The sequence below is a fragment of the Mixophyes fleayi genome, chromosome 1 (assembly GCF_038048845.1).
Source record: "Mixophyes fleayi isolate aMixFle1 chromosome 1, aMixFle1.hap1, whole genome shotgun sequence".
NCBI classification, from domain to species: Eukaryota; Metazoa; Chordata; class Amphibia; order Anura; family Limnodynastidae; genus Mixophyes; species Mixophyes fleayi.
In genome coordinates, this window is record NC_134402.1 from 105,097,342 (window position 1) to 105,124,951 (window position 27,610).

The 27,610-nt window shown below is 39.6% G+C and overlaps 1 protein-coding gene across 2 annotated transcripts in view; it reads left to right on the forward strand.

The window, feature by feature from the left end:
- NR3C2 (nuclear receptor subfamily 3 group C member 2) overlaps window positions 1-27,610 on the forward strand; it is a 305,523-nt gene that overhangs the window by 225,334 nt on the left and 52,579 nt on the right. For both annotated transcript variants that reach the window (XM_075198951.1, XM_075198958.1), the window contains exons 5-6: window positions 24,073-24,423; window positions 27,331-27,475. In XM_075198951.1, coding sequence (XP_075055052.1) covers window positions 24,073-24,423; window positions 27,331-27,475 — 496 coding nt within the window. The remainder of the gene's footprint in view (window positions 1-24,072; window positions 24,424-27,330; window positions 27,476-27,610) is intronic.

The window sequence follows — 27,610 nt, forward strand, 5'->3', positions numbered from 1 at the left end:
TTATGGTAAAACAGTCTACTAATATGAGTTAACACACTTAAGCAAGCTGCAGCGTATATGTGTGTACATTTTACTTGATTAATTAGTTACTCTACAAAGGGTTACCAGTCATATTTACTTCCCTTAGTGATTGATAGTTGAATTTGTTATGTCTGGATTTTTAATAAACACTACCTGCTGTGAAACATAACAATTATAGCCAGTAGTTTGCAATGGCGGTATGTAACAAATATGTTTTAATATTACTAGATCATATCCTCAAGTTATGTTAAACAGAGGGAGAGAGAATAAAACTTTAGACTGAAATTGTCCTTGTCATTGCGTGACGTATCTAAGTTCTATTAATGAGTATGGCTCCTCCAAGCACATTGATTGCAGACTTTCACAAATATAGCTTATTCATATATACCGTCTCCAATTAAATGCCCTCTAGATACAACACTGTGCAAAAGTTTTAGGCAGGTGTGGGAAAAAATGCTTCAAAGTAAGAATGCTTTCAAAAACAGAAGTATTAATAGTTTATTTTTATTAATTAACAAAATGCAAAGTGAATGAACAAAAATCTATTCTAAATCAAATTGATATTTGGTGTGACCTACCTTTGCCTTCAAATCATACTTTCCAACTCTCCCGGAATGTCCGGGAAACTCCCGCATTTTGCGAGAGTTTCCCGGGCGAGTGTGGAAATCTCTCGCATCTGGATAATTCTGCCCACTTCCTAGTGAAGTGGGCAGAATTAAATCCCAAACGCCGCGATTCCTGGTGAATCGCAGCGTTTGGCCCCGTGTTTTGCATCATCACGTCATAGGGGCAGGTCCAAAATGACGTGCATTTTGGAGCCCCGCCCCCCGTTATGCCCACCTCCTCAGCAGGCTCCCGGATTTGAAGAACAGAAGGTTGGTAAGTATGCTTCAAATTAGCATCAATGCATCAATTCTTCTAGGTACACTTGCACACAGTTTTTGAAGGAGCTCGGCAGGAAGGTTGTTCCAAACATCTTGGAGAACTAACCACAGATCTTCTGTGAAAATAGGCTTGCTCAAATCCTTCTGTCTTTATGTAATCCCAGACAGACTCGGTGAGATCAGGGCTCTGTGGGGGCCATATCATCACTTACAGGATTTCTTGTAGTTTTAATGACATTGGCTGTATGTTTGCGGTCCTTGTCCTGCTGCAGAATAAATTTGGAGCCAATCAGACGCATCCCAGATGGTATTGCATGATGGATAAGTACCTGCCTGTATTTCTCTGCATTGAGGACACCATTAATCCTGACCAATTCCCCATCTCCATTTGCTGAAATGCAGCCCCAAACTTGCAAGGAACCTCCACCATGCTTCACTGTTGCCTGCAGACACTCATTATTGTACCGCCCTCTATTTTTCAAAGTGTTCTTACATTGCAGCATATTTTCCACACCTGCCTAAAACTTTTGCACTGTATGTATTAACATTTTATAAATGGACCCAGTTTACAGTCTCCATGTAATAAAGTATTGTTCATTGGGAACTGACCTACTATATATTCATTTATTACAAACTCTATTCCTGCTAATTTTACAGCTGGTGTGCAGGATTCAGTTCAGTAGAACTTTGTCATCTTTCTGTATAAACTAAAGACCACAGAGTAAATAAAAATAAAATAATTATCAAGATTTATCCCAGATTTTGTGAGTGATTTATATTTTGGCCATTTGCTAAATGTTGTTAGTTTGGTTTAGCACTGGATGGAACATATCGCAATTTAGATCATGCAGTGACAACATATAGAGCAAGTAGGGGCAGACTCAGTTTGGCACAAGGTTACACGATGTGTTTTCGGAGCAGTCTGCGGAGACAAATCGCGTCAGAGTTTTTACAGAATCTTCTGTCCCATAGAGGTGCACAGAAAAGTGAGCTGAAATTTCTTAACGTAATAACCGGTAATATACGTATCTGAATATCGGGGCGATGTTCTGTGGCACCTCGCACTGAATTAAATCTGCCCTATATAATGTGATATTAATGTTGATGCTTCTGTATTGTGTTTATTTTGGAAAATGTGGTATTTTGGCACTGCAACATTTTCAATGGCTTTTCTAGGGCAGATTTTAATAATAAGGATACATCCCTCTCGCAGGCAATATCTCTGCTCCAGTGTGTCTCTCTGAGTGTCCTGTATTCCTAGTCAGTTTAATCTTTTCTTTGGCCATGTTGTCTGCTCTGTCTTCCTGTTATTTTGTCCCTTCCTCAGTTCTTCTCTAGTACTCTATTAGGGGGGAGTTGTATATAAGTTTAGTCCCATGCAGGGCCGGAGCAAGGTTGTTCGCTGCCCTAGGCAAAGCTTCAGCTTTCCTTCCCCAAGTATAAACTTCCTAGCCTCTCACACACTTACTATTTGTAAAATAAAAATAATAACTCGTACCTCCTCCATGCTGGCTGACGGGCAAATCTGCAGTCCAGAATGCTGTCCAGGCTCCACTGCTGCCCAGTAGCAAACACAGGATTTCTACATGGGATTTTGGAACAAAAAAAAAACTTGACGTCACACACCTGTTACACATTGACATGTCCACCGCTGCCCACCAGCTATTCTCACACATGCCCATCTGCCCACCAGCTATTCTCACATATGCCACGCCATGCCCATCGGCTTTTTTCACACATGCCAACCCTACCTTAGGTACCCTAGTCAGCTTTTTTCACACATGTCCACCTTCTTTTCTCAAACATACCCCCTGCCAAACTGCTTTCTTCTTAATGTCCCCCTGCCAACCATCTTTTTTCTCACATGCCCCCTAGCCAGCCAGCTTTTTTCTAACATGTCCTCTTGTTAAATGCTCTGTCTATGTCATTTAGATGAGCTTTCTATATTTATTTGCATGGGGTAATGTTTTCTGCAGATTTAAATTAACTACTAATAGACAACAACAAGGAGAGCCAAATAATGGGCAAATACTAAAAAAAAAAAGTTTGCTCAACCCTCATCTCCCATTATAATCCCCCCACCCCTGTTTTCTCTAGTTTCCTTTCCTCCCCTGTTCTCTAGCTTTCCTCACTACTCATTTTCTCTGTGGTAATGTAATTACCTTCTCTTTTTGCCTGCTTATCTGCTTCTTCTTTCTTCTTTGCCTTCCTGGCTCCTCTCCTCTGACAGCATTGTGATGCCACAACGCTGCTGGGAGCCAGATGCTGGACAGATGCGGAAATGCGGTTCTGCACTTATGTATTCCTGGGGGACATTATTAATGTGTTTCCTTATCCACAATGCTGCGCCACAGAGTCCGGGGCCCTGAGTACCCTGGTCGCCTGTTCCAGTCCATTTGCAGATCAAAAATCTATACTTTATAAGCAGCGCTTATGTAGGGTTGATTAGCACACTTGGCTAATCAAATATCTTTTATTTGAAAAAAAAAGATCACAGTAAAATAAAATGTATACCTTGGCCATAATGTTGCCTTATTTTTCAATAGTCATCAAATCTTTTTAATTATTAATGCTATCTTTAACAATTTTATATATTTTTCCCGTCTATTAACTTTTTTAACTGTATTCCTTTATTATTTTTTCTTCACTGATGTTCCACTGTTTCTAGACATGGCTTCTTAGTATTTCACACTAACTGTTGGTTACCATAGCAACAACTGTCTCAGTCAACACTTAGCTTCCTTCCCAGAATACACCTAGTGCTGGTGTCTTCAAGGCGAGCATGGATATTCAGGCTGTAATGCCTTTGGCAACTGCTACACATGTGGGTAGCTCAGAGTCTTACCCATCATTATCTCTGACTTTGTGAAGAACTCAAGGATTGCTACTTAAAATCTGTGCAGTGTCATAGTGCAAAGTGGCTGGAGAATAGGCATATGGGCACTTCTGCCATTCACCAACGTTTTCATGGGATGGGCATCTGCATAGGTTACTTACTGCAATGGCACCATTATTGTTCACGCAACAGCATCACCTGTAGCATTGGCAGGACCTGATTAAGGGTTCAGGCCGCTCAAGGATAATATGCTTGTCGCGCCTCCTGGCCTTACATGCAAGGTTAATAAGCGGTAGGCAAAAAGAAATCAGTCCTTAATTGCCACTTGACTTTTTAAACGGGTCACAACAATCTTTGTCACTCATAACCGAGCACTACTGATGGTGATAGAGTGAAGGTGGGGGTTTGGCTGTCTCAATTACACCTATTTCCTTCTGGCTTATCCGCAAGCGTCCGTCAAAGGATGACTCATTTTCTTCAGGCCTTACCATGGGAATATGTCAAGATTAAAAGCATACTACCTTTTTCTTTCATATTTTCTCTTTACTTTGCAAAATAATATATTATATTTTAACATGAATTGCAGCTTATACCTCTCCCTTTTTATAATTTTACACCTCCAAAAAACCTTGCACCCAAGGCTTCAGCCTGTTGGATAATCAGGCCCTGAGCAGTGGAGCCCCTAGCAGATTGCAGGGTACCTATGTTGAGGTCGTCATGGCTAAATTCAGGCACAAAAACGTGCCCCTGCAAGTGCTGTGGGATTGCTGACTTCTGCTCCATCCAGTCAGACCCAACTAATACTCATGAAGCAGGATACGATTTTTGGTAGAGGGAAAATTAGCATCTTAACACCTCTGCACTTTCAGACAGAACACGTGAATCCCTCCCTCTGAACAATGAGGATGAGCAGTGAAATGTTCTGATTGAATCCAGTTGCATGCATCATTCATATTTTTATTTGTGTGTGTTTGATGTAGAGATGGTCACTGACCCCTGTGTTTTGGTTTTGTATTCGGTTTTGGATCTGGATTACCGTCGTGTTTTGGTTTTGGTTTTGCAAAACTGCCATTGCATGTTTTGGTTTTGGTTTTATTTGGTTTTGTTTTGCTATTTTGTTGCAAAATCAATGTTTTTGGGCCTAAAATAACCAAATTTAGTGCTCCACCTGTTTCTTGGATAAGTAATGTAATTGTAAAGCTAATAAATTATCCAAAAAACAGTTTAATTCCTGGTAGGTAGGCCTTCATTAATTCTACACACAAACCAGATTGTCTTCCTCTCCATCTATGCATATTGGCAATGCAGCCATCATCTTCTACACCCAACACTTATAGTTAAATATCTAAAGAAATGGACAAAGGCAGTTTGGTTTCTGTCTATGACTTCCCTGCCCTCCACTTGTAGTTGAATAGAAAAAAAGCAGCCTGCATAGACTGTAGAATTATAATATAAAAAGAAATGGACAAGGCAGTTTCGTATCTGTCTGCATCAGATCCCCTCTCCACTAGGAGTAAAATAGAAAAAAAGCAGCCTGGATAGACTGAACAATATAAAAAATAAATGGACCATGGTAGTTTGCTATCTGTCTGCATCAGATCCCCTCTCCACTAGGAGTAAAATAGGAAAAAAAGCAGCTTGGATAGACTGAACAATATAAAATATAAATGTACCAAGGCAGTTTGGTATCTGTCTGCATCAGACCTCCCCCATCCACTTGTATTAAAATAGAAAAGAAGCAGCCTGCATAGACTGTAGAATTAGAATATTAAAAGAAATGGACAAAGGCAGTTTGCTATCTGTCTGCATCCTAATCATCCACATCATCATTAGCGCCCTCGTCGCCTGCACAAATCTCCCCCTCATCCTCTTCTAATTCCAAAGTGGCATCCTCAATTTGTGTATCACCGGCTACACTCGAGCTGTTCAGGCACACATCAGAAGAACTGCTGAAAGGGCCCTTCTTTATGGGTACATTATCAGAATGCTCACGATTAGACATACCACTGTTGGATGGACTCTCAACAGGGATTGGCCTTAGTGTTATCTTGCAGCTCGGCTTTCACACGTAACAGTAGTTGTGCACCACTTTTGGAATTCAAATTACTTGGTCTTGCAAATTCTATAGACAAGCCTGCTTGTCTTCCTCTTCATCAATGACTCTTAGCAATTGAGCACTCGTCTTTGGGTGTATATTACACCCAAACCTTATGACTGTAAATTAGTAAAAATACAGTTTAATCCCTGATAGGCCCTCCACCATCCTTTGCATGTTAATAGTGGGATTGTTTGGAGTAATGGTCAAGGTCACACATTTTTAAAAGAAATATTTCAAACCAGCCCAGATGTTAATCTGTTGTGCTCTGCCCCCTGCATCATCCCTGCTTGTGTTTGGAAAGTGCATATTGGTGCCAGAACCTCATGTGCCAGAACTGCTCCCACTGGTGCCACACTGCTGCAGGACTTACACAACCGCATCCTCATCGTCGGATACCCAAATCTCCCCCACATCCTCTTCTAAAGACAAAGTGTCATCCTCACTTGGTGTATCACCGGCTACACTCGGGCTATTCAGGTACACATCAGCAGAACTGCTGAAAGGGCCCTTCTTTATGGGTACACTAACAGAATGCTCACGATTAGACATCCCACTGTTGGATGGACTCTCCACAGGGATTGGTGTCATTTCTGATTCAGAGCAAACATTATCCTCTAATGCCTTACTGTTATCTTGCAGCTCGGCTTTGACGCGTAACAGTAGTTGTGCACCACTTGTAGACTCGGTAACATTTTTGGATCTGCCACTAATAGAGAAAGGCGAAGGCCTCATTCTCTCTTTGCCACTGCGTGTGTAGAATGGCATGTTGGCAATTTTTTTTTGATTGCCACTTAACTTTTGCTCAGTTACACTTCTTTTTCGCTTCAACACAGTAAAAAAAAATTTGGTGTGTGTTTTTTGGACTGATTTCGAAACACTGTGTAGTTTGACATCGCCTTGCCCAGATGACGTACTGGGAACACTAACATCAGGACTGGTGACAGAACCTGGTTGCTCATTCTGCTCATATATGGACTGCTTTGAATCCATTCTGAGCCCAAAGCACTTGTAGTGCTAAAAAGTATTTGGTAGATACTGCTGACAGATAGTAAATTTGACAGCCAGAAATATTTATGCACAATTATGGGGGACACCCCAAAAGCACTGGGGAGTGCTAAAAAGTATTTGGTAGATACTGCTGACAGATAGTAATTTTGACAGCCAGAAATATTTATGCACAATTATGGGGGACACCCCAAAAGCACTGGGGAGTGCTAAAAAGTATTTGGTAGATACTGCTGACAGATAGTAATTTTCACAGCCAGAAATATATATGCACAATTATGGGGGACACCCCAAAGGCACTGGGGAGTGCTAAAAAGTATTTGGTAGATACTGCTGACAGATAGTAATTTTCACAGCCAGAAATATTTATGCACAATTATGGTGGACACCCCAAAAGCACTGGGGAGTGCTAAAAAGTATTTGGTAGATACTGCTGACAGATAGTAATTTTCACAGCCAGAAATATTTATGCACAATTATGGTGGACACCCCAAAAGCACTGGGGAGTGGCAAATATTGAAAAAAAAACAACTCCTCTATTCTCCTCTCTCCTCTATAGCGATTTTTGATAGCTCAATTGGAATAAGAATATTGTATTCTCTGTTCCTGCTCTAATCAGCCTATGACTACACCCTGCTCTCTCCCTCTGTCAAATGGCGATGGATTGCTGTGGAGGCAGGTATTTATAATTTTGAACTATTGCGAGAACCGAGCCTCGAGATCCGACGACGTCACGATGACGTTCGGCCTCGATTTGGATTCGGAGCGGGCGGGAGAGTACCGAGCTACTCGGCTCGGTACTCGGATAGGCGATATTCGGATGGATTCGGTTCTCGGGGAACCGGACCCGCCCATCTCTAGTTTGATGTACGTTATAGTTTGGTTTGTGAGGATGGTTAAAGAAAATATTAGATGTCCTAAAAGTAATGTCTTCACAGAACAGAATAATTTAATGGTGCTTTGTTGCAAGAAATTACCTCCCAAAATAAGTTTGTCTGATAAAATAATCCTTACCACAGGATTAATAACTATAGAAAATAAATAAACATATATCATTTAATAAGAATAAGAGTAAGGTATATTTTGAAGCAGCTGATATGTGCTTCTATGCATTTAGCAAAAATATATTGGATAAACCTATGGAGTGTGCACAAACCTTGTTACTTTAAATAAATTGGTAGACTGCAGTGGCTGAACATATACAGATGTAGCAAGGGTCACATTATCTTTTAATGTTGGGCGATACTGCTGCCACTGCGTGTTTCATGCAATACACATAGGGCCACATTTTTAGTTAGGAGCAAAGCAAAGAAAAAGCACATTTGCACCTTGGCAAAAACCATGTTGCACTGTGGGGAGGCGGTGGTTGAATTTAAAATGTGCATTCAGATTTAGGGTTGGAGGGATTGGGTTCTAGCTCAAATCTAAATTGCAGTGTAAAAATAAGCTGTCCAGTGTATGTGTGCCATAAGCAATAGGAGCCAGTATTTCCCCTGCATGCAAAAATATTAAATGCATTTGCATCCCTTGCATTGTAACCTTGTTTGCCCAGGAGCAAATTTGCTCTTTTTTTTGCTTTGCTTCCAACTCTAAATGAGGCCCAAAGTTTTAAGGTTGAACACCAAACCATTGATTGAAGTTTGCCTTTGAATCATTGTAAGTTTATGTGGTTTAAACTGAATGACAGATGCTGGTGATAAGATATTTTTTTGTGCTCAGAGTGGAGGTAACTGTCGTTCACTTGCCGAAAAAAGCACATGCTGCTGAGTCAATTACTTACAGTGCTCTGCAAGTAACTGAATCTTACCCCCACAGATACTGTACTGTGTAATAAAGAAATATGAATTAGAATATATGCATCTTGCCCCCTCCCCATATTCTCCATCAGCCTTGGGATGGTTTTTAATAAAACAGAGAGATCAAGAGCGTGATCCCCTGCTATAGTGAAAAAGTACCCCAGTCTTGTCAGTTTAGGACTTGTGTCTCTATGGGGAGGGATGCTGCAACAAACAGCATGCCCACTCACAGATGCTACCGACCACACACTGAAAGTTACTGAGGCAATGGTAATTGAGCACACATGTCATTAAAAATATAGGGCTAGAACTAATCTCATCCAGCTCTGAGCTAGTGCAGAAATATTGAGAGAATGCTTGAGCAAAGAAAAGTCACCAGTTACTGTTTGAATGTTATGTTATATATCCAAAATTTGTGGGAAATGTCTTTTTTACACCCAAGGCGATAGTTAATATTTAAGGATGGTTGTATACTGCTGCATCTCTACCTTAATTGATGAGTTATGCTATATGCAACAAAGCATGACAGTGATCAGCACAAAGAGCCCTCTCCACCCTGTGACTATCACAGAGTATCTTCAAGCCTTATGTGTGCTTGTTGGCAGCCAATGTTGATGATGGTGCTGGTAAGGGAGGTGTTGATAATTAGAGTAGAAAACAATTTACTGATGATATTGAAACACAGATAAAATATGATAATTTAGGTGATGACTACTTAGCAGCCATTGCACACAGTATGCTATTATGCAATAAAAATGACAAGCTTGCTGAAAATCAAAGAAAAGTGATGATTATATAATAACAACCCTTCTGGACCATGCTTTAAATGGAGACGGGGAATTTGTCAGAGAAAAAAAATGAGCGTAATAATGAGGGAAAGAGAAACTATATTCACACCAATGGAAGCAATTCTTTGAAAGGACTGATGCAGACATTTTTTGAAAAAGAGAATGATGCAGAGTCGTAGTAAGGTTAGGGCACCGGGGGCACGTGCTCAATTCCCCCCCCCCCCCCCCCCATTGTGCCTAAGTAATGCTCCCAGAGACAGTTATTAGTCTTATACATTTTTAAATGCATAAGGCTAATCGTTCTGTACAGACTCCTCAGAGTGCTCAAACAGCGCTCAGACGATTAGCCTTATGCATTTAAAAATGCATACGACTAATTACTGTCTCTGGTAGCCACACAGTACAGTGTTCAGAGAGGCTCTGGAGGTCACAACTAACGGTAAGTGACAGGCAATGACACGCTATAAGGGGAAGGGGAGGGCTACAGTGAGACCTATGGATGAAGGGAGGTTGCAATGAGACCTATTGGGTGGTGGCTGCAATGAGACCTATAGGGTGGCTACAATGAGACCTATGGGGAAGGGGAGAGCTATAGTGAGACCTGTGGAGGAGGGGGGCTGCAATGAGACTTATGGGGAAGTTGAGGGCTACAGTGAGACCTCTGGGAGAAGGGAGGCTACAGTGAGAACTATGGTGGGTCTGCAATGAGTCCTATGGAGAGGGGCTACAATGAGACAAATAGAGGAGGGGGGCTCCAATATAACCTATGGGGGGTGCAATGATTCTTATGGTAGATGTAGGGGGCTGCCATGAGACCTATTGAGAAGGGGAGGGCTAGAGTGATTCCTATGGGGGAAGGGAGGCTGCAATGAGACCTATAGTGTGGTGGCTGCAATGAGACCTGCAGGGTAGTGGCTGCAATGAGACCTATAGGGGTGCTGCAATGAGACCTATGAGGGAGGGGAGGGCTACAGTGAGACGTGTGGGGGAGGGGGGCTACTATGAGACTTATGGGGAAGGGGGTGGCTATAGTGAGACAGATGGGGGAAGGGAGGCTGCAATGAGACCTAAAGGGTGGTGTCTGCAATGAGACCTATTGGGTGGTGGTTGCAATGAGTCCTATAGGGGTGTGAGGGGGCTGCAATGAGTCCTATAGTGGTGTGAGGGGGCTGCAATGAGTCCTATAGTGGTGTGAGGGGGCTGCAATGGGAGAGACACGGAAGCTGCTGCAATGGGAGAGACATGGAGGGGGCTGTGATAGGAGGCATTGAAGGAGAATGAGAGATATATGAGGGTAACAATAACACAGTTTTTCTCTCTTGTGTATGATGACACTATTCCCTTAATTTTAGACCATAGAGGCCACCTTGTCCTAAGCGCTACGGGCCCCCAAAGCCTTAATCCAGCTCTGGGATGATGAACTGCCCCATTCTGCAATTTAGGGACAGAAATTGTGGAAATATGGCTAACTTGCTCTGTAGTACACCCACCTAATTAAAACCTGCTGGAATATGGTAGAAGCAGCTTGACCATTTGCCAGAATCATTGAAATTTGACAGAATCATCGAAATTTGCTAATCAAAACATGTTCTGATATATTGTCTGTGTATTCAGTGCTCCCAGTAAAACTGTTACTATAAAGAACAGTCAGTTCAACAATAAATCAACAATCAATCAACAATAGATAACTCCTAAATGTATCGCCCACAAGGCTAAAAAAAAATGCACTATGTAAAAAGTTTACTTGGTGTAACATTACATTTGATCAAAAAAAAATTCCACATTGAAACTAGATTCAGTAGATCTTAAACTACAAATACATTTTGTTAGAATTATTTCTTTTTCATCAGAATCCGCTTATGATATGTTGACTTGTACATGTAGGAGGTCATTTACAACATGCACATGCTGGGAGCCTAGTTTTCTACCAAAATGAGTAGGCTTATACTGCATGTTAGTGTCACTTGCTCTAGTCTATGGGAGGAGTTGGGTGGAGTAATGTTATTCCAACAGAATCTCCCCCAACTTTCCCACCAAGCTGTCCCGATTGGATGGTGGGACAGCCCTTAATTCGGGACTGTTTAGGACTGTCCCGCCTAAATTAGGGTGGTAGGGAGGTATGCATAATGAGGTGGAAAACGCACTTTTTTTGCACATATTTTTCTTTTTTTAACGTTGCAGAAGGACTTCAAGTCTGAAAACTAAGCAAACTGAGTTTCCATCGGAAAATAGAATTTCTCAAATATCTTAAAACTGTACTCAACACTACTTGCAGTTTTGCTTGCGTTTTAAGCCCTAACCATTTGCCCCATGAGCTAATATTTTGGTACTTCTTATTTCATATTTCATATCGTAGAATTACCTTCTAACAAGACACTGCTGGTGATGGTTGTGAGTTATAGTTATATATATATATATATATATATATATATATATACATATATATATATATATATATATATATATATATATATATATATATATAATTGCATATATCTCGCCACTATTCATTTCACACGAAAATCTGACATGCTATGCAGATGCATCAAATCTGTGTATTTATGCTTTATTCTACATCCTTTTATTACTAGTCGTCATAATCATAAACATATATTATTTTATAGTGATTTGTATATGTAATTATATAATGGAACTCTCTTCTGAAAGGTCCACAAGCTGGTAGTTTACAATATATTTAAACAACACATTCTATCCCTTACATTCTGGATGTGTCAGTTCTATTCTGGTGCAGAATTATCTTTTGTGCTGAACTTCTTGCTAACTATAGTCATTACTGGTTCAAGGAAAATGAGAATCATTTCGGTCATTTTCCATGGCAACATCAGTGACGTAATCTAACCATAGTACATTTTTTCAAAATGCATTAGCATGCATATGCACAAAGGCAGACGATATACATTTAATTAAGTACTCTTTATTGGACAATGCATGTACAAATGCCCAGCATAATATCCTGGCAGTTTCTTTACATATGATATACTATTTAGTCATCTCGGACTATATAGGCCCCCTGCCTTTTTTAGTCCAACAGTTATTAATGATCTGTCTCTGAACTAAGTCTGTGCACCAGTATCTTAAAAAGTCATCAGACATCTTACTCCCACATTTACAAGTGAAGGCTTGTACTGGTTCATCTGTTCATCCAAAATATTTTATATTTGTAAAATATTTAATCCACGAGAATTATGTATTCTAGGGGCAATTCACTTAAATCAGACACAGCTGGCTATGTGTTAGTCATGAGACTTACTGGGAACGTATGTTGTATTATATTTTAACTTTTATTTAATTTCCTATGACTCTTGTGTAAATGTATGGTAAACGTTATTATGGTGATAGAGCATTATTTATCTTCATGTTCGCTAGTGATCTATAAACAATTAGCTATACGAACTAAGTCGCTGAGGTCAACGGATATAAACATAGACAGAATAGTATCTAGTGTGAGCCAAATGATGATGACAACTATTGTATAATACTTACTCGATTAGTATCGCTTAGTATCCTCGCACAGTCCATAGACATACTGCTAGGTTTATTGGCCTTGACAAAATAGCCTCCATAGCTTATAAATAATTGGTGCTCTTTAATATCACATTCTTATGGATAGTTTTAATGACCCATCAGGATTACAGTCAGGGCTGTATCTAGGGTGGTTCTGCATGTCACCTCCCAGGACGCAGAGCTAAGGGATGCCCCGACTCAGATGTGAGTGAGGAGTGACTCATGCCACTCTGTCACGGTCGATTACTGTCAAATCAGATCTAAGCTGCTCCTCTCTCAGATTATTATGATGCCCCCTGACACCTGAAAATAAGATGTTCTGCTGAGCGCTGTGATGTTATGGACTCTGATCTCTGTATTGCTCCCGGCTGATGCTGCATGTCTGCAGTTCAAAGGGGGCATTTTACTGGAAGACGATGGGTGAGCAGTGCATAAAGTTGAGAGGAAGAGGTGCAGGGGCTTTGATAGGTGTCTTAGCATACCATGTTTGAAACATACCTGTAACATGGGCAGCACGGTGGCTAAGTGGTTAGCACTTCTGCCTTACAGCACCGGGGTCATGCGTTCAATTCCCGACCATGGCCTTATCTGTGAGGAGTTTGTATGTTCTCCCCGTGTTTGCGTGGGTTTTCTCCGGGTGCTCCGGTTTCCTCACATACTCCAAAAACATATTGGTAGGTTAATTGACTGCTAATAAATTGACTCTAGTCTGTGTGTCTCTCTGTCTGTGTGTGTGTGTGTGTGTGTGTGTGTGTGTGTGTGTGTTAGGGAATTTAGACTGTAAGCCCCAATGGGGCAGGGACTGATGTGAGTGAGTTCTCTGTACAGCGCTGCAGAATTAGTGGCGCTATTTAAATAAATGTTAATAATAATAATAATAATAAAGGGTTGCATACAATAATGCTATGCCTTTATTGCCAGTTATGATTTGGGCATTTTCCTTACAGTGAAATGCAGTGTCTTCTACACAAGCTGGATATAGCATTGTTTGTATGTAATGAATGAAGATTTGCCAGTGTTTAATTCAGTTTACTGGGGAACAACCATCATTGGGAGTATGGACACTGTTTATCTATAGGTTTTTTCAGTGATACAAAACACTAATTGCCACAATTTATAAAGAAAGAAATGTCATCAGCAGTAAGTATTTAATATGTTGGGCAATATGAGAAATAGCTTTATAACCAGCAATAGGGCTTTTTGCCCTTTGATAAATATACACTGTCAAGGAGATGTCAATGTTTGAACATTCTTTTTACAGAGTTGTCCTCTTGACAGCAGTTTTAGGGCTCCAGTTAGTTCAGAGAGTACAAAAAATGTTCAGGGCTGAATTCAAATGGCTCTGGAGCAGGAACCCCATTACATAGATATCGGATGGGATGGACGTACCAAGATCAGGTGAGGGGGAAGTCTGGCGCAAATGTTCTCTCTCATCCAGAACACTAAAATATCTAGTTGCGTCTCTTATTACTGTGATCTAACGAATAACTAAAGGCTGAAAGAGAATGTACTAATGATAACATATAAAAGACCCTATTATTGTGAGTTATTCCTTAATAGTAACTGAGCTACAGTATACATAAGGAAATTATAGATGGCTGGTTCTTTAAACTCATAACACTCCTTCCCAACGGCCCAGCTCTGTGAACAAGACTGAGGGATAGACACCATATGGTCTGTCCTATGCAATCAACCAAGCACAGCCCAAGGAGATCATTCCGTCTGTCAGAAAAAAGACGGTTGTACTGATTCACAATGGAAGCCGCTTTCTTTCAGATTTGTGTTACTTGCAGTTGTTTGATTTATAAAATATGATTTCAGTTTTCCAAACAAACCATTTTTTTTAATTAGACATAGTTACAGCATTATTCAAATATTAATCAGCGTACTTTACTGCAATGTTTTTATTTTAATTATTATTCTTTTGCAATCTAATCCATCTATGTCGTTGATTTAAAGAACACCAACAGATGCTAGATGCTAGCCTTCAGTCAATTTCATACTGCTGAAAGAGCATAATGATTTGTGATGGAACGCACAGGAAGCTAGTTCCGGCATCTCTTTGGGCCACATAGTCTTTAATGTTTAAAGATAACATTTAATATCCTCTCAGCATATGCCATACAGTTTTGAGTTACACCTCTCTTTTTTTTTGTGTGTGTTCCAAAACTTTTTTTTTTATCTACAAATTAAGCACTGCTTACAAAATTGTTAATGATGTACCCATACTGTAAAGTATACACACAATGGATTTACATCTATAGGTGCTACTTAGGCAGGAGAAAGTCCCCAGGTGATGAGAGAACTGCTGACAAAGCTAATGAACAGGGCTGGCAAATTGTATCCCGGGGTGCAAGACGGAACTCAGCAGCTTATTAGGAACGTTTTTAAGGGAAAAAAATGCAGATGGCCCAGTGACCTAGCCCACTAGGCAGCTGGCCCGAGTGGCAGATGCCCCCCAGCCCAGCTTGCCCATGCTAATTAATAAATAACTCGGTATTGAGATATCACTGACTTTTGGGACATTAGCACCTAGAAAGTGATAAAGCCAGAATACTTTCTATAAAGCAGGTACTCAGCAACCATATGTTCCCATTGCAGTTGGGTTCACTATTAAGTCTGCATTGAGGTCAGCCCAGAAGTATTGTAACAATTGTACTAATCACTTGGGTGTTATCTAATTTTTATGTAGCTTATGGAATGTGCTTTTGTTTTCAACCCAAATCATATTTTTAGAGGCCATGGATGCTAGCAAAATTGGAAACTATAATATTTTATTTTATTATACTATAAAGGCCATTTAAATAGACATTGCTTCTTCAATAGCCACTTAAACTAACTTGTAAGTATATTCCTTCTGTAATACTTCCCATATAAGGACAAAGCTGAATACATTTGAGTGAAAGCCGCTGCCCCCGTAATTTTTCATGTTAGGGCCTGTATAGGCTCCCTCCCGTGTTTGGTTTTTATAGTATACTTTCAGACAGGAAATGTGGTGGGCATGTGTATGTATGTATGTATGTATGTATGTATGTATTTAAGTATGTATATGTGTATATATATATATAGATAGATAGATAATTAGATTATAAATATATATACATATATATATATATATATATATATATATATATATATAATCCCCTCATGAAAGCCTTGCTTCAAATTTATTTGGTTGTGATAAGGTCATGAAACAAAGTTGACATTCTCCTGTTCAATGAGAGAGCTTGCTAGTTCTGAAAGACTGTCCTAAATAAATGTCACACGCTTGGGCTCTTATTAAGTTTTTATCGGGATGTCATATCATACTCAAAATGCATTTCTGACTAAATAAAGTCAGTAATGTCTGTCCGGCTGTTTGCCAAATCAGAGACATAACCGTGAAATTAAGAACATTTGGGATAATAGTAGATCTTCAAAATAGTGGTTGTCCTATCGAAATAATTCCAACTGGACATTAAAGCGTAAAAAAGTACAAAGTAGTGGGTGAAGGTGGTAGCAGCTGCATGAAAAAGAAAATGAGACATATTTTCCAAAGGGCAAAAAGTCAATATGCTGGCAAAAACTGGTGTTTTTGGCAGCAATAGGGCTTTGACTTATTCATTCAAAATGATTCAGTTACATTGCGCTAGTTGTGTCCTCAGTGAGGGATGGAAGTAGCACTGTAGTAGTATGGGGTTGGGCATGTTCTGTCGACATTGAACATGTTGACATTTAGACTTTCAATACCATAATGTCGACAGTCAGAATGTCAACATGTTATGTCTACATGGTTAATATGTCAACATTCTGACTGTTGAGATTATGGTGTCAGCAGTCACAATGTTGACATTAAAGCGGCAATGCCACCGCATCCCACCAGACCTACCAGCACTATATAACCATCAGGACAGTAGACCCGCCTGCACAATATACTCGCCATCACAATACAGTAAATTATTCTGTATTGTTTCAGCGGGTCGAGCGGCTGTATTTCCAGCAGGTAGCGATGGCATTGCCGTTTTAATGTCGACATTGTGACTGTCCCAGAGTAAGCAATTCTAATAGCATTTATTGAAGGACAATTGACCTTGCATGTCTGTGTTGGACAGGATAGAAATGCTTACATTGACAGCTAAGGAATAGCTTTAGTTTGGGGAAATTTTATGAGATCAATAAAAGAACAAAATCCCACTTACCATTACTCCTCCAATCTGGCAGGCCCCTCAGTGTTTCTAGCAGTCCCTTGCAGGAGATCCCATCTCCTTTCAGGGTAGTCTTCGGGCATATGTCAAGTCCATTCAACTGTGAGCTTCCCATTCAGATGTATCAGGAGGCTGCCAGTAAGAATTTGTTTGAGATTTGTTTGAAGTTTGTTTTTTATTTTATTACTCTGGCCTAAAATCCTACCTAAAACTATATTTTTAGCTTTGGGTGAAAGTTTCCTCTAGTATTTAAATGTAAAGGCTTGAGCACCTCAAATACAGTACTGTGTTGTCTCCATTGTGGTTGAAATACAACTGCACCAAATTAGTTACATTCCAGAAAAGACGTGCTGTAAGAACTGTGTTCACTACAACCTACTCTGTACACGGTCATCTTACAGCCCCCATGGGTGCTAGAATTGATCCGGCTGTTTGGTCAGAGTACCAAACAGCCCCAGATCTCATGCAGTTTGGCCACCAATGTGTGCAGAACTATCGCAACGTCTGTGACCATCATTACAGTGAGCCTCATTTTAATGATAATTGTATTCTCTAGTAATTGTTGGTGTGTTTTCAGGACGCCTATTACATGTCCATGACTGTAAGCTAAAAAAAAAAAAGTTATTAAACATATATTTCTCTACATAGAGAGTGATTGAAGGTACTTGAAACCAGTTTTCATGTGAGTATGAATGCTAACATGATGACTGGATAAATAAATGTATGAGCTTCTGTGGGAGTACTATGCTTTTATATTAATTGTAATGTTTTATATAGTAATGAAAATGTTTTCATTTGGCTTTGGCCTTGTTATTTAGTCTTTCATAGCATTAGCAGATAAACAAAGCATGAGTTTTTGATGTATTTGCTTTCTTTATATATTTAATTGGTTTCCTGCCAACATTGTAGACCTCTATTTACAAACAATAATATTGAGAAATACGAGCAAGGCTCTTATAGACATGTATGACAGGGCAGTGGTTCTCGGAGGCATAAGGTCTTTCATAAAGTAGCACTAGTACCATCTTATTTGACCTTCAGCGTGGAATTCTAACTGCCTTTGTCATACACGTATTGGTCACCTAGGTAACAGTTTCAAGATCACAGTTGTTTCAGTATTCTTGTATTTAAGTCCATTTCTATATGTTTGAAAAAAATCTAATAAATAGACAGGGAAGAGGTTTATTTTTTGTTTTAATTTATATATACGATAGGGGAGCATGTTTCAAAATATAATTTTTCACATTCACACATAAAAAAAACAAGTTATATATACAGCAGGGGAGGGCTGGCAAATTTTAGCCCGGGGGTAAGACTCGAGTTAGCAGCCTATTAGGAACATTTTAAAGGAAAATAATTGCAGGTGGCCCAGTCACCCAGCCCACAGTTGCCCACTATGGGAAAGACCCGGGAGGCAGATGCCCCCTCTGCCCCCCAGCCCAGCCTACCCTCATGTACAGATTTCACTTTGTTATTCATATTAAAGTGTTAAAATGGGACACAGCATGTCTGGAATTGGCAGACCTACTAGAGGACTTAACATATGTAGATCATACCTACATGGCCTATAACCCAATATAGTATAAAGGCTATTACCTATTGGTGTTTAATCCCGGATTCTGAGCTCCATGCTATGCATGCAAACCAGTGTTAATGTAAAAGCCCATTCTTTTCTATGTTCTTACTTGTCTAGGCGTGCGTCTGCATGTCCTTGTACACTCTTCCCATAGAGGTTCCGGCCCTGCACTAACTAGCCTGGGCCTGGATCTGTTATGACAGGGGGACCCCATGTGGCACTTTTCCATGTTAGTGGGGACCCCAGCCCAGATCTTTCCCTCTGGTAGGGGAATCGCATGCCTGTTGTCCCCATGTGTTAGTGGGAACCAGCCCATACTCTCTGGTACTGGAGCTGGTAGAGGAATTGAGGGAAAAGGCACACTGCACAATCTTATCATTATTTACTAGCAGAGCTTTGCAAATTCATTTTAAAAGCCCATTCATTTCAATTGGGTTTCTATACGTTGCCCTCCTCATTCAAATGAATGAGAAAACTTTATGATGCTTGTGCTTTGGGCATATTCAGAAATGCCTGCAAAAACCTCAAGAGCATATAAGCAGCGGTAGACCACATGTAAACAATGTATCAAAAGCATGCACACAGCATTTATACAGTTGCTATAAAAGTCTATACATTCTTATGGAAAGCTGTTTGTGTTGTAAAGCCTGAAATCAAGATAAGTCATGTCAGAACTTTTTCCACCTTTAATATTACATTTCAATCTACAAAATTCAAGTGAAAAACAAATAGACAATATGTAGGAAAAAAAACTTTAAAAAAAATCTGGTAAGTGTTAAGGTCAGTCTGTTAAATAGCTCGCCTATACATACTGATACATGCATGTGTATAGGATAACGCAGGGAGATTGTGGCGAGAGAGGGCCAATTTGTAGTGTGAGTACCAAAATACATTATTATTATTATTATTATTATTATTATTATCATTTATTTGTTAGGCACCACAAGGCTTCCGCAGCGCTGCACATAGTACAAACAGTAGACTATACAGATTATAACAGTACAGAACAATAAACAAAAAGTACCAATACTTCAGAAACTCCAGGCAGGCAGATGCAATAGACACAGAGCAGAAGAATGGGTGAGGAGACAGGAGGGAAGAGGGCCCTGCTCATGCGAGCTTACATCCTAAGGGAGGGTTAAACAGACCAGGCACAAGAGGAGCCAGTTGAGACAATGGGAGAGAGGGGAGTTTGAGCGGAGGAGATGGGGGTTAAGTGGATGGTTGGTAGGCTTTGAGAAAGAGGTGAGTTTTGAGTGCATGTTTGAAGGAGCACAGAGTAGGAGAGAGGCGGATGGAGCGAGGGAGGTCATTCCAGTGAAGGGGGGCTGCACGGGAAAAGTCCTGGATTCTGGAATGGGAAGAGGTGATCAGAGTGGAGGAGAGGCGGCGTTCATTGGCCGAGCGCAGGGAGCAGTCGAGAGCTACCATTAATAACTTTTGGGTAGGATCTGAAACTATATTTGACTTTATTACTGAAAGACTTTATTTTGAAGCACAAGAACTTTTCTACACACGCAGTAATAAATGGACGCACCCATTGCCCATATTACCTGTACTGAAAGCGGATATTAACGATTCTGACCTCTAACGTGACCACCAGCGATACTTTTCAGTAATTTACAGCATACCAGTTTATCAGATGAATATATGAGTATATGATGTGACTTTGCCTTAGGCTTTTGCATTCATTTATTAGTTTTTGTGTTGGGCTTGTTCATATATTTAAGGCAAATACATTTTTTCCCATGACTGTTGTGCTCCACGAGTGCTATGGCTGTAAGCTACCTCCCTTTTCGTGCTATGACATTCAGCCTATTCGCATATTATTTTTGCCACTATGGTTTTTTAATAGTAGAGAATGAGATAGATATTTCTCAGAATATTATACTTGGCACCTAATAAAGCTCACACATTATACTTGATACAAGCTATATCTCCACTTTCTAGTTTGCGGCAAAGTCAGCTTCTGATATTGTAACCAGATGTGTTTTATCGAATAGCGTTAAGCTTTTTGTATTAGTTGCTAAAATTGGGCTTGGTTTTGTATTCTGACTGCTATACCTTATCATACTTGCCTACTTTTTATACATCACCTCTGGGAGAAGCGGAAGGGAGATATGACAAGAAGGGTTTGGCAAGGCTTAATTAGACCGCTTGTGACATGAAGTAGGCAGGAAAAAGAAAGGACCACAACATGTTGACGTATATAAATACACCACAATATCGGCTACTCAGTGAGAATCTACTTATAGAATATTACAGTAGTTTAGAAATGCTTATCTGATCGTGGATCCACAGGATGGAACAATGGGATACTGGGCTCCTTTACCTTGAACAAGCAGACCTTTCGGATGGAACCATATACAGCAGTTTTGCCTTAGTTGTACAATCGGATTAAGCGATTAGACTGAAGTATTAGAGTGGATACAATGTCACTTGTGGCACTTTCCCTCCTCGTATATGTATTATCATCATCATCATCATCATCTATATAGCGCCACTAATTCCGCAGCGCTGTACAGAGAACTCACTCACATCAGTCCCTGCCCCATTTGAGCTTACAGTCTAAATTCCCTAATACACACACAGACAGACATGTAAGGGGAGTGTCGGCTAGCAGTGTCTTGGCGCTGTGTTCGGAAACGTCAGATTTCGCTTTTCAGGAAAGTCTTGATTATATCCCTGTCGGTGTCAAAGGGCTCATATTTTTTTTTTCTAGTAAAGTCCCTTTTGGTCTTTCACTTCTATCACAACAGCCCCTGAGCATACTCAGTAGAGCAAAGTGGAGTACTCGAGAGTGGATGGATACACATCTCTCGGACCCTTCTCCCTGCCCGGCCTCATAGCAGCTGTTACAGTGGATGCCCAGTGGTAGTTATGCCCCTGAGTACAGTCCTGTCAGAGTCTGATTCACTTGTTTCCACTTCAGTCTCACAATGAAGGAAGAAAGAAGGAATCTTTTCACAACAGATTCTTTTTTAGAATTACATGACTGATTCTGAGCAATGCATGAGTGGGTTTGATATTACTCAATACAATGAACACTATCCCTGCAAGAAATGCTTTACTAATATTATATGTTCATTATTAGTAGTCAGCTGCCTCATGCAATATTCTATATTATATTGTGACCAGTGAAAATGTAATTTGGCAAATAGACATAAACGTTTAGCACTTGTAAAGTTTTCAAGAACACTCATTTGAATCCATTAGGATCACACTCTACAAAAGAAATGCAGACATAGCAGTTCACACAGGAGAAATGAAAATATGCCACTAAGCTGTTTTACATGATTGTCTGTGATCACCTACCAGGTAAACGCCTATTATCATTTCTACAAAACTTGCAACTCAATTAAAGTAGCCCTAAGGACCCTGAAGCTGTCTCAGTGTAAGAGAGAAACTTATATATACAGTATTGTTAAGTTTAAATATGTACATATATTGATATAATCCTCACCAGTTACAGTTTGTTCTCATCGGTTTTAAAGTTAAACAAAATACCAAGTATCAATTAAAAGAAGTAAAACATGGGTGATGGGTGATGTTGGATGATAAAATTGAGGAATCTGGATATGTTCTTAAAAATATCTATAATAGAACAACTATATATTTTTGCAACATATTCTATTTAAAGTCTTTAGGGTGAAATAATGACTTTTTTTTTACTCATGTTTGATTATGGTTGATTTCTCTTCAGTCAAGATAATTTCCTACATTTTTAAGTGCTTATTCAGTCAAAAAACATCCCTGAAATCCTTAATCTAGTAGTAGAGGCAGAGTTGGCGCCAAAGGGTGATATAGGGGGAATATGATTGGCTACGCGTTTTTACCGCTTATATAGTAACAATATCCTCTCATTTTTGCTCTTACCTCCATGGGACGTGAGCAAAAATGAGTGATATTTCTGTAAATAAAAATCGGAGCGCTGTATCTCGCAGCCGTTCCGGAGACACCTTGCGCCGATTTTTTTTAGAATTGAATCTCCCCCATAATGTTAAAGAATAAGGAATAAAAGGATGTCAATACTACAGGCAACATTTCTATTTTTCCTCTTTTATACAATATCCTTCCATGGTGACAAAAAACCTACGTAAGATTGGTATCCAATAAATCTAATTCCAAGCATTTATTAAAATGAATCATCTACTGTATGGACATGTTTATTTATTGAACTAGTGATATCAGTAAAGTCAGTCTTGTTTTGCTTGTTTTTGGTTTGGTTGTATTAAGTATACACGATGGTAGTCATTAAAAAAATGCCCATCACGCCGATGCTGGATACGGCGACACGGCGTCAGGAATACACCGAAGGTGTATTCCACCGGCACACTGGTAATACTGACAGCTGTAAACAATGACCGGAAACTGTGGCGACGAATGAAGAAGCCGGCAGGTAAGGATGACGTCCCTTTCAATCCGCACATTATGTTTGCTATTCTTAACCTGCTATTTTAAGGAGCCGCTGCCTGTACAATGTTATTTAGAAAGCCTAATACATTGTACAGGTGGCGCCTTCTTAAAATAGCAGGCTAAGAACAGCAAACATAATGTGCGGATTGAAAGTGACGTCATCCTTACCTGCCGGCTTCTTAATTCGTCGCCACGGTCTCCGGTCATTGTTTACAGCTGTCAGTATTACCAGTGTGCCGGGTAATACATCCTCAGTGCATTCCTGTTGGCGTATCTAGTATCGGCGAGATGGGCGTCGGGAAAAGGTACCCCTCCCAAGCATACAATAGGGGCCAGCTTGGGACATATCTGAGTAGAATTATATGGTAACTTTACTGGTTATAGTGCAAATGTACTGTGCAGCAGTTTACACTCTTGACCCTGAACCCCCCCTTTTGTCATCTGCTACTCTAAGTAAATAAATTAAATACATATCTGGTCAGACAGTTGCTGAATAGTAATTGAACATCGCATGTTGATTAAAACAAATCTTACGTTATCTTATCTTTTATGTGTTTATGTATTATACTTGGTGCTGGTGAGGTAGTGATTATAATTGTGCATTCTAAAGTTAAGACAAAAGCATGTTGCAAGACTTTTCTCAGGTTATGAAATGTTTAAGTATTTGAGCCAGCAGTGGGCAAACAGTGCATCTTAAAGGACAATGTTATCTTAAACAAATGTACATTTTCATCTGTACATTGCAAACCTGTTACCTAAAAGACCGCAAGCCTGTTGCACATCCTCTATTCCAGGGTGATGCGAAATACAGACGTTCCACCCAAATGCTAAGTTTGTTCATCATGCTGCTTCAGGTTGACCACACTCTGGCCAGAAACCTGTGTATATTTCTCCCTCTTCACATCCAATCACGTCTAATTGTTCTTGTTTATTATTATTTCAGCTCGAAAGTCTAAAAAATTAGGAAAATTAAAAGGAGTTCATGAAGAACACCAGCAGCCGACACCTCATCAACAGCCCCCTACACAGAGTCTAAAGGAGGAAAATACATATAAACCCGCATCAAAAGAGACCTCTGTATCCACAAACACAACTATCGTTCCAATCATATCTGCTGTATCTCCTGAACTGTCCCTGTCAGCAAATGTGATACTTGAAAACATTGAACCTGAAATAGTGTACGCGGGGTATGACAGCGGCCAGCCCGATACAGCAGAACACCTTTTGTCCAGCCTCAACCGTCTGGCTGGAAAACAGATGATACAAGTTGTGAAATGGGCAAAAGTGATTCCAGGTACAAAATCAAGTCTGTATAGCTGTGGTTGTATGTTTCATCTTGGAAAGTATGGTTCATCTTGGAACAAAGTTTATTTATTGTCATGTTTTTAAAACAGATGAATAAGTAGGTGAAGGTGACTATCCCATGTATTGAAACATTTTCCTAACAATATATGTGTAACACAGTGCGCACAATTTTAAACACTATATAAAGTATTGTTTAGAGTATACTATAGAAACAGTTACGTATATGTTACTGTCCTTTTAGGCCCATATTGTAGAGTTAGAAGGTTGTCATTGGTCAACCTGTCCAACCACAGATCCCAGCATGATCTTTGCTGTTTTTTGTTTTGTTTTATTTTACTTTTTATTTTCCAGTGGACACAGTTACAAATGGAATAATGATACAATAATAAAAAGAAAACACAATACCTGGTCTAAAATATAAACGGGGGAGGGGGCAAAATCTCCGATATATAATGATTACATGGGAAGAAAAGACAAGGAGAAACCTAATTCTTTATTTTGATAAGTTGTGTAAAAAGGGCGAGATGGGGCTAGGTGCAAGAGAGGCATTTCTATCTGCGCTACATAGCCATGGTGCTAATATTATTGTAAAAAGATCTGGGGGTAAATGTATGAACCATTGGTTTCTGCAAGTCTCCGGAATTCTGTGACTTTTCAGGGAAAATTTAAAGCGGTTTGCCTTTACACGCCATTGCTGCTTTAAATTTCTCCTTCAAAGTCGCAGATTTCAGCGACTTGTAGAAACCGATGGTTCATACATTTACCCCCAGGTCTTCCTCTATGCAGTTTAACAAGTAGAATTACTAACGATCTGAAATTCTACATGACTAATCCTGTAATACAGCTGTGACGCATAAAGATGGGTGGTTACATACATTTCATTCAGTCTTATTTTTCCAATTACGGCACTAGCTCCTCACCCTTTCTTACCTCTTTTTTTTTTCTGCTCCTACACCCTCCCCTTAAGCCATAGCTCTCCATGGTTCTTACCTCAACTAAGTCTATTTATAATTCACACACAGTTGATTAACCCCTAATTAATAGATGATTATACTAAGTGAATAATAAATGAGTGATGTCTAAAATGAAAAAAAAAAACACTTATGTGTCACCTCTGAAACCCAAGGCTTGTTCCTATGTATCCTTTCCATAAATCTGACCTTGCTTTATTAATTTCCTACTAATTGCATCTAGACCACTTCTGTCCAACTGCGTTAGAGTAGATGTTGTCCTTGATATGTTCAGTTCTCCTGCATGTTTTCATTAGCATTATAGTCATAAAGGTGTGTTGTATGACAATGTGGCCAGTTTTACTAGGCAGTGATAGACCGCTACTCTGTGTTTGTACTATGTTGCATTTTTCACTGCCTGTCCTGGATAAAGTCATTATGAAGCCAAATTAAGTTTGTACCTTAAGGCACATTTTTCCTCTGGAACCTGGTCCCCTGTGTTGGCGGCCCACTTAATATTTTTCCCTCTTGACCTATGTTTATTGTTGTAATGTAAGTCTTTTCCCCTTTTTGTTCTTGGTGCTTTGTATTTTCTCTTTTTAATGGACAAGTTCTGTGCTATGACAATTGAGTGTCTGCTATCAGAGACCTTCGATGAGAAGATCTTTTTAAATGTGCTGAAGTCATGTCCATATTACACATTTAGCGGTGCTAAGATGGGAAGGAATTAAATAAACATCAATTTACCTCTCCCTGCACAACATGAACAATTGCATTACTTTTTAGGATTGCTGAGCATTGCTTTGTTTTGCCTGTATGTGGTGTCTTGGGTCCTAATAATAAGATGCTGCCCACCCACCGGGCACTTTTTAGCCATTTCAAGTAAATCTCACCCATGGTTTCTCCATAACCTGGAACAGTTGGCGTCCGGCTATTCAAGTTATAAAACTGGTTATTGTGTAAAAACTTCAAGTCAGCTGTTCGCACAACCTCCAGCACATTGCTATAATCATCGAATCTGTAATATAGAACTACTGTATGTAACATTATAAGCAGTGAAGTGAATATGAGAACATGACGTTTATTGTATGGGATGATTTTCATGTCACCAGTAAGTGTGTTTCGATTTTACTGCATCACCTTCCAAACTAAATTACGTTACACGGATGGACAAGACTTTTTTTTTCATTAAAAAGGAGCCCTTCTTGCAGCTGTTTTAAATATGTAATTAATTTTCCCCGATGGCAAAATGACTTGGCTTATTGTTGAAACAACATTTTGAAGTTCATGGGGTAAATGTATCAAGCTGAGAGTTTTTTCCGGCGGGTTTGAAAAGTGGATATGTTGCCTATAGCAACCACTCAGATTCTAGCTATCATTTTGTAGAAAGTACTAAATTAATGGTGGCTAGACTCTGATTGTTTTTTTAAATCCACCGGAAAACTCTCAGCTTGATACATTTATCCCCATGTTTCAATAGTTTTTAATAAAGAATAGAGAATGGTAGCACTTCTGATAGAAATTGTTCCTAGTAGTCCTGTGAATGACACTGATTATTTTTGGGGGGAGCAAGGGTTAGGGCATATAGGGGGTTATTTTTTCATTATGGCTAAATCGTTATGACAGGTAAATTTAGTTTATATTAAATGTAGATGTAGTGAAGATAATGAAACTGCATAAAACTGTTAAGGTGTTTAGTGCATCAATGCTACATTACAACTGATTGGGAAATACCAAAAGGACACCATATTATTGGGAATCTCTATTCGCCATAGAAGGTTTATGCAGTGTTTTTCAGGAGCTTCCTGTATTAATGTTAATGTGCAGAGGGCTTCTATCAGAAATCTGAAATTTACAGTTACAAATGAAAAGAGCTTTTACTGACCTTAGTGTTTTATGACATAGAGCTGTAGTTTTCATTGGTACTATTTATTTTCTTGTTTCAGGATTTAGGAACTTGCCTCTTGAGGACCAAATTACTTTAATTCAGTACTCCTGGATGTGCCTGTCGTCGTTTGCTTTGAGCTGGAGATCCTATAAACATGCAAACAGCCAATACCTGTATTTTGCTCCAGACCTGATATTTAATGAGTAAGTATTAGTTGAAAATTTACTCTACATAAGATTGTATGGAAGCTCACATAGTCTCCAACCCAGGGCCATCTTAACAACATTATGGGCCCCCGGGCAAAGCAGTGCACCGGGGCCCCTATATATAGATATATA